The following is an 8287-nucleotide window of genomic DNA, read 5'->3' as shown; positions in this document are numbered from 1 at the left end:
ATGAAAGGAAAGAATCAATGTTATCCAGAGTTTTTTTTTTATATCTGAACACCAGTACGGTTTCAGAGAAGGTAACTCGACTGAAGATGCGATTAGGAGAATGATAGCGAGGATATACGGTTGGTTAGATGGTAGAAAAACTGGTCTGTGTGTCTTTGTAGACCTTGAAAAGGCCTTCATCGATACTGTTTCACACAAAAAACTTTTAGATAAACTCTACCGAAACGGATTCCGGGGTAAATCATATGAATTATTGAAAAGCTATTTAACTGATAGAGTCCAATTTGTAAAAATAAAGGATTATTCTAGTAAGGTGAGGAACATCGAATGTGGAGTACCCCAAGGAACAGTGATGGGACCGATATTGTTCTTAGTTTATATGAATGGTTTATTACAAATGGAGAAGAAAGGTGAGGTTATCAGTTTTGCGGATGACACTGCCATATTGTACGAGGGAAATTCTTGGCAAGAACTGAAATCTGAGTCTGAAAAAGACCTTTTCAAAATAAAACAGTGGTTTGAGATGAATGAATTAACAATGAACGTAAAAAAAACAAAGTACTTACCGTTTACTTCCTATGAGTCAGGTCTTCAGAACTTGGGTCCTCTGAAAGTCAACGATTGCACAATTATACCCGAAACTGACTCCATCAAGTATCTCGGCATTACCATCGATAGACATCTAAAATGGAACTTACATATAGACAATTTGGTAAGAAAACTTAGATGCCTTCTATCAAAGTTTAGATACCTTAAAAAGTATTTGGAAATAGAAAGGCTAATGCAGATATATAATGCTCTATGCCAATCGCTGATAAAGTATGGAATTATTGCCTGGGGTGGAGCATACGAATGTCATATAAAAAGAGTAGAAGTGGTCCAGAAATGGTTGCTCCGTGTAATCTACGGAAAGCCCCATTTGTTTCCTTCAGACGAATTATACTTCTTATCGCGGGCAATGAATCCTCAACAGTTATTTGTATCCCAGATATTAACGGCCATCTGTTCTAGAAGAATACAACTCACATTAAGACAAACCGATTGCAGTTATGAAACAAGAAGTAAGATAATTCACGTGATTCCTAGAGCAGAAAAGCGAATTGGACAAAGATGCTTCACATACCTGGCTCCACGCATTTATAGTATGATCCCGAAGAACCTGAAAGACATAAGACACAATAAGAAACAACAAATTATGATAAGGAAATGGATTTTTGAAAAAGGAAGAAAATATATTCAATCCATAATCAATGGTTGAATCATGGATGAAACCTCATATCCAAGAATTCCTGCCTACCTTAGATCGGCCTCTAGATGATGCACCGGTAATCCTCAACTGCATGTCACTAAGGTTACAACACTAAAGAGTCATCACTGAGTTCTCGACACTTCAAGTTATCCTCATTTTGATATGATTCGATCAATTCCATTATTTATTCAGTTTTTATTCAGAATTAGATTTATTTCAAATGTGGCTATTGTAATATTGTTCATATGTTAATTGTATATCGCGTACAGGCTTCAGCCTCTGCGATTTATGTTTATGTCACAATAAACTATTATTTATTTATATTTATTTATTTATTTAACACCCCTCATCTCCATTCAAAATCAACCCCCGTTAGGTGGTTGAAGTTGCGGGGATGGAAAAATCGGAAAAGTTGTTCCCCCTTGAATCTTTCATTTTAAAGTCGGAAAATCGAGGTGTTAAGTTTTCGTTGAACCACCTTGTATATAAAAAAAGATCTAGATATGTATGGAAATTTTGTAAGGGCATCACGTTCAAACGACTGCACCTAATTGGATAATTATTTTTTAATTGTGTTCATTTCTGCCATGAGAAGGTTTATACAACAAAATCTTTCCAATAAAATCGTACGGAAAAAAAAAAAGCTTTCCTTTTTTCCCCCACCGAGTGACCAATCATAGAGTATAATTTGACATTTCGAAGGATGTATTATGGGTTGCCTGACAGAACTTGCGAAGCCGGGGCGACAGCTAGTATATGATATACAGGGTGATTCAGCGAGATGCCCTATTAGACCTTTATGGAAAATTTGCATAAAGGGGTTTGAGACAATGATCTTTCTCCCTAAAATATTTTTTTCAGATCTCTACAACTTCCGGTTATACCGGAAACAGACTACTGCTTCCTTATTTCAAATGGCACACCCAGTTTATTATTGCATCATTAGTTAGCTTTTTTGATGACAACTCAAGGGCTCATGGGATTCTTAGGAAAAAAATGGTGGCGATGAGGACTCACATTTTTTTTAATTTTTTTTTACCCAACAGCAAAGTGATGTCTAAGTAAAGGGGTTTCATTATTCAAATAATTAAATAAAGTGTGTTAAAAAATCTTGTTGTCCAGATCGATTAAAGAAAACAATTGAAAACTTATATACAACTATATATATATACAACTATATACTTATATACAATTATATAATTATAATTATTTTATCACATATGTAACTTCAATAAGAAAATCTCATGCAGTCATCGTACTTCTCCCAACCGTCTTAGGCATTTTCTTATTTGTTGAATCTTCGAGTTCCTTTGGTTTATAATAATGGGGAGCTACTTCCAATAACCACTTGCTTTCAATCTCGATTACCTGCCTCACAAACTCTTTACTTGTAAAAACCAGTTCATGGTATAGAAGCCATCTGGGAAGATCTTCAAACAATGAACTGTTTGGATGAATAGTTACAGTCTGAAAATAAAACAAACAAAAATAAGTTTTAGAGCGAAATATAATCACCAAAAAATATTTGTAATAATGAGACATAGATTCCACAATACCTGATTATGTTTTACAGTTTTATAATTTCCTCCTTTTGAAAGTCTGGCAATATGATAGAAATAACCAGAAGTTATAGCTTTCTTGATATTATCTATTTCTGTTGGGTTAGAAACCATCTCGATTTCTACTCTCTGCATTAAACCAACTAGTTGTTCCCTTACGTCTCTAGCCCTTCTCAAAGATCTGTTGAATAAAGTTCAAGAATTGTTTCCATATTGAATAGATTGTCGAGGGTTTTCCAATAAGAGGTTTCATTTTGAATAGCCCAAAATCTGGGCAGATGTCATATTTTAACATTAGACAAGCAAAAACTACGCCATTACTAAAGATGAAAAGATACACGCTTCAACAATGCATTGAAATTGTTAAAATTCACTACAGAAATGGTAAAAATTTGCACACAGTTCCCAAAACTAAAGCACCTAAAACACCTTCACTGGCGGCAATATTAAAACTGGTGGAAAAATTTGAGCTGTTGGGACAAGTTAGTGATGTGAAAAATAGAAACCGTGTGCATCGCTCAAGAATAAATGAGAATATTAATGCTATAGCCCGTAGTGTTTGAAGAAATCCCAGTTTTGTCAATTCCTCATCGATCTTTGAATTAGGCTTGATTAATGATTTTTTTATTGCAGGAATTGGAAGAAATTGATGTGGACGACATTTATTTTCAATAAGACGACGCTACAAGCCACACAAACAACAAAACGATCGCAATTTTGCAAGAAATTTTTCAGGCCTTGTTATTTCTCAAAGAGGTGATCACAATTGGCCATGAAGATCTTGTGATTTAACTCCTTTAGAGTTTTTTTTTTTGTGAGCCACATGAAAAAAAGGTCTATGCCAATACTCCACAATCTATTCAAGACCTTAAAGATGGCATTCGTGAAGTTATCAAGTACATACAGCCGCAAATGTGTGAATTGGTCATGGAAAATTTAATGAAAAAGATAAGGTGCTGAAACAGTTTCAGCCATTTGGCTGATATCGTTTTCCATCGTTAATGGCATACCTTCCTCGTTACAATGAAATAAACATCCATTGATTTCTCTTGAAATATACTCGTTTTTTTTAATATCTAAATGAAACGTCATACTGGAAAACAATATTTAGCCACAATATTCATGAAAGTGTACCTGTGTTGTATGAAGTTATCATAACACCATTGTGTTGAATACTCGGTATCACGCCATTGGTTATACACATTCAGCAAACTGAAATGATCACCTCCAATATGGTTGAAACTCTTTCTTGCGGTATCTGCATGAATACTCTTATCTTTGGGTCTGTAAAATAACGCCCCATTCACTGATAACATGGCTGCTATAGTTACAATTTCTTCTGAACATTTGTACCTGCAGATTAAAGTGAATTTATCATTTTATTTTTTATTAACCAACCAATAAAATAAACATTTTCATTGCAAATCATAGCGAACACTTTTAAGAAATAGAGTATCGTCACTTAATATTCAGTCTAGTCTAAGTAGTCAATCAAAGAATAGTTATCTATAATACAAGTGTAAAAGGCATTGATATTCTTCCTCAAGTTCAAAATGAATGATATGGCAAGTTTTTGAATGAACGGGTGTTAAAATGAATCTTTTATACCATTATTATACAGTTTTTTTCTCTAATTCGCTGATTTTTTATTGAAATTAATATTTCCATAAATATCCTTTAGTAATTTTTGCATTGAAAAATGTATGTTGGCATAACTGTTTTCTGTATAAAAAATTTGACAGATCATAGATAAATCCTTGACAGGAGAGTTCCAAATACCAACATGTAATAATGAAATGTAACCATGAAATCTGTGTAAAAATGAGATATTCCCGTACGATTTTTTTCTACAAGGTATGGCAGATTTGCCACAGAATTAGAGAAAATAAATTATGTACTCACTTTTCTGATGCCAACAATATTTTGGCCATCATAGGATCAACTGGAAACTCGGCCATCCTCCTACCCAATTTAGTTAATTCTCCGTGATGATTCAAAGCCCCCAGAGCATAAAGCTGCTCCAAAGCCAAAATCAAAGTTTCATGAGGTGGGGGATCCAGGTAATCGAAATGGACTAGATCATTAATCCCAAGAGCTTTAAGCATTAATACTGCATTTCCCAAATTTATTCTCTGAATTTCCGGTATCGTATTATCCTCTAGCTCATGCTTGTACGACCAGGCAGTATACAATCGGAAGCATTTACCTGCTGCTACCCTACCTGCTCTACCGGCTCTCTGATTAGCAGAAGCCTTGGATATTGGGACAACAATCAAACTTTCCATTCCAGTCCTTGAGTTAAAATGATTCTGTTTCGCGAATCCTGGATCAATAACGTAAATTATATTGTCTATGGTGACAGATGTTTCTGCTATATTTGTAGCCAGAATGACTTTCCTAGCTCCTGGAGGTGTGGGCTCGAAGATCTTAGCCTGCATATCACTTGGCAAGTTGGCATACACAGGTAGAATGATCAGTTCCTTCACTTTAGACCCTAATCTTCTTGTCCTATCTGTAAGTAACTCCATGCAAGTTTCAATCTCTTCCTGACCAGTCAAGAACACTAAAATATCCCCTAAAGGTTGTGTAGCATGAATCTGGAGGACTGATATCACGCAAGCATCCACATAGTCTGCTTCGGGTGCTTTTGTATAATAAATATCGACAGGGAATCTACGTCCCGGAATCCTAAAAATAGGTGCATCATCGAAAAATTCTGAAAATTTCTGGGCATCTAGCGTCGCACTGGAAATCAATAATTTTAAATCGGGCCGGAATCTTGCTATATCTTTGACCAAGCCAAATAGAATATCTGTATGTAGGGTTCTTTCGTGAGCTTCGTCGATAATCATCACACTGTATGACTGTAAATCTGGTTCAGACAGGAATTCTCGATGTAAGGTACCATCAGTCATGTATTTTATGATGGTTCTTTCGGAAGTACAATCTTCAAAACGTATGGCATAACCTACTTCGTTCCCTAATTTAACATTCATTTCTTGCGCCACTCTCGCAGCTACAGACATTGCTGCTACCCTCCTTGGTTGAGTGCATCCAATCTTTTTGCCTGAAATAAACGATGCCACAAAACTAAGTTTAAAATATTTATAAAAGTAAGTAAATTATTTTTATATGTATTTTAATGAACACATGATAAGTATATAGATTTTGTATCTTTTTGAATTTATTGTTTTCAAATATATATATTATTATTATTATAGGTAAATCAGAATCCTATGTTAATGAATGTTATTGAAAAACACAAACTCTATCATTCTTTACATTATGTTTGCTCTTTTACGAATATCTTAACACAATCTTAAATACCGATTATTATTAAAACATCTTGTCTTGTTCACTATTATTCTTACATTACTTACCATCTTTTGTGAAGCCTGCTTCATGAAGATATTGTGGAATTTGAGTTGTTTTTCCTGATCCTGTTTCTCCTTCGATGATGAGAACCTGATAATCTTTAACAGCCTGAATAAGATCATCCCTAAAAGGAAATACTGGTAAGCTTTTCTTAGTCTCCTCTATATCTAATTTTTTCTTCTGGTATTCAGTTAATTCAGGTTCTTTTTTATCTTCCTTTGTTCCTAAAACAATTAATTTGTAATGTATTATAATTATTTAAATATATGGCATGTGACTCAATGTATATAACAAAATGGTAGATCAGTTTGTAAATATAAGATTTAAGCAACAGGAAGTGTGTGAAAGAATTGAAAATTTGCTAATTAAAACAAAATGAAGCATCAACGTTCATGAAAATATTTTTAATTTGTTTTTTCAGAATCATCTGAGGACCAAAATAAATTCTATAATCCCACAGGATTATAGAAATATCTGTAAAATTACTAACCAGGCAATTTCAAAGCTTGTATAAATTCAATTAGATCTTCAAGAAGAAGCTCATATTCGTCTTTCTTCACTGCATCTCTAGCTCCAAATTTGAACACCGCTGAGGACATCTGATCCTTTTCCCATTTCTTTTGTTCGGAAAGTGGCATTTTCTCAAGTTCATCAACTTCAACGTAATCTGAAGTACCCATATCTTTCGGCATATGATACCTCTGTATTCTTTCAAGCTCTCTTGCCTTTTCATGTTCTTGAGCCAACTTTAATAGTTCCTTCTTATGTTGCCGTTCTTTCCGTTCCCTTTCTGTCAAGCTATATTAAAAAAAAATTGTTGTTATTAAATCATGTAAATAGAGATGTAAATTTGAACACAGGATAATTGATAATAAATTTGAAAATGAGCTCTTTCAGTACTTAGATTAGAACTATTTACTCCATTAATTTTATTTTAAATTCTTTCTTACATTTCTTCTTCGAAAAGATATTCATCATCTGCAATATCTGCTTCCAATTCCTGGATTTTATCTTCTTTTCGTTTTTCCAGATATTTTCTTCTGGATCGAATTCGCAATGATGGTATAATTTTTTCACGATTTTCATTCTCCAACTTGAGTCTTTTAGCTGCTTCTTCATAGGCACGTCTCTCAGATGCCTGTACGATATTTCTTGTCTTCTGTTCATCTCGTTCCTTTAAACGTTCAGCAAAATCATCTCTTTCCTTTAAATCTTTACGACGAGCTTCTTCAGCACTATCTACACTTTCAGAATCTGAACTAGTTTCATAGCGTTTCTTTTTACGCTCTCCTTTGTTACTCATGGCTTCGCAGGTTTTTACATAAAATAATGTTAGCAGACAACACAGACGAAAGTACCCAACTAAACCACTAATGGATGTAATAAAGGACCTCTCAGAAACACTGTAGCTGTTAACTCATTGAAATACATTAACACATTTGTACCTTTTTTTGTAAACACATACATTTCTTCTTCTTTTTTTTTTTGTTGTCAAACAGAATATCTTAGTTATTTTACCATACGTAATATTGTACAAAATGTAATTCACACGGGCAGAAAGACGCAAGTCGTTAGCCATTTGCTAAGCAATAAATATACTTTCTCTCTCTCTCTATACTTTATGTCAAAGATTAGGGAGAGAAAGATAGGAAACGCCGTACTAACCCTAGTGCTAAATGGCGACCCACTTTTAGGCTCGTAGTTTACATCTAAAGGAACAGGTGGCGCTGAAATCATCTAACGAAAAAGAAATCTATATCTGGCGCGAATTTCAAATCTTCACAGTATTCCACATTCACTAGTAGCTTCTATTTTTTATACCATATTATAATATATTTTTTTATACGGGGAGACAGAGTTTTTTATCTGTTCTCTTGTATCATACGCTGAAATGTATGATGCCCCGTTACATTTCCTCTGCTAGTACTGAGATTCATCGACACATATTATGCTTGATTGTTTGAAATTAATAATTGTTATTGCTCTTTCTCGAAAGAATATGTATATATATATATATTATAAAATTAACATATTAAGAGATTATTTAAATAAAAATGCTTTGTCAAATTAGTGGAATTTTTAATTCAATTGAATAAACATAATA

General features: G+C 33.8%; 1 protein-coding gene across 1 annotated transcript; it reads right to left on the bottom strand.

Moving 5' to 3' along the window:
- Positions 1 to 2394: 2394 nt before the first annotated feature.
- On the bottom strand, positions 2395 to 7769 carry LOC123678548 (pre-mRNA-splicing factor ATP-dependent RNA helicase DHX16-like). The gene is made up of 7 exons (XM_045615636.1): positions 7134 to 7769; positions 6674 to 6981; positions 6189 to 6407; positions 4711 to 5875; positions 3943 to 4161; positions 2806 to 2989; positions 2395 to 2716 (listed from the first exon to the last, which is right to left on the bottom strand). Exons 1-7 carry the CDS (start codon positions 7484 to 7486, stop codon positions 2492 to 2494), a joined length of 2673 nt encoding a protein of 890 aa, XP_045471592.1. The 5' UTR covers positions 7487 to 7769; the 3' UTR covers positions 2395 to 2491.
- Between the last annotated feature and the right edge of the window lie 518 nt (positions 7770 to 8287).

Source organism: Harmonia axyridis, chromosome 4, assembly GCF_914767665.1.
Source record: "Harmonia axyridis chromosome 4, icHarAxyr1.1, whole genome shotgun sequence".
Taxonomy (NCBI): Eukaryota; Metazoa; Arthropoda; class Insecta; order Coleoptera; family Coccinellidae; genus Harmonia; species Harmonia axyridis.
This window is presented reverse-complemented; position numbering and strand designations above follow the sequence as displayed.

Coding starts and splice junctions, on each gene's coding strand:
- LOC123678548 (XM_045615636.1), bottom strand. CDS start 7,486: ATGAGTAACAAAGGAGAGCGTAAAAAGAAACGCTATGAAACTAGTTCA. Junction 4,162..4,710: donor ATATTGTTGGCATCAGAAAA/GTGAGTACATAA, acceptor TTTAATCTGCAG/GTACAAATGTTCAGAAGAAA. Junction 2,717..2,805: donor AAACTGTAAAACATAATCAG/GTATTGTGGAAT, acceptor TTTTATTTTCAG/ACTGTAACTATTCATCCAAA.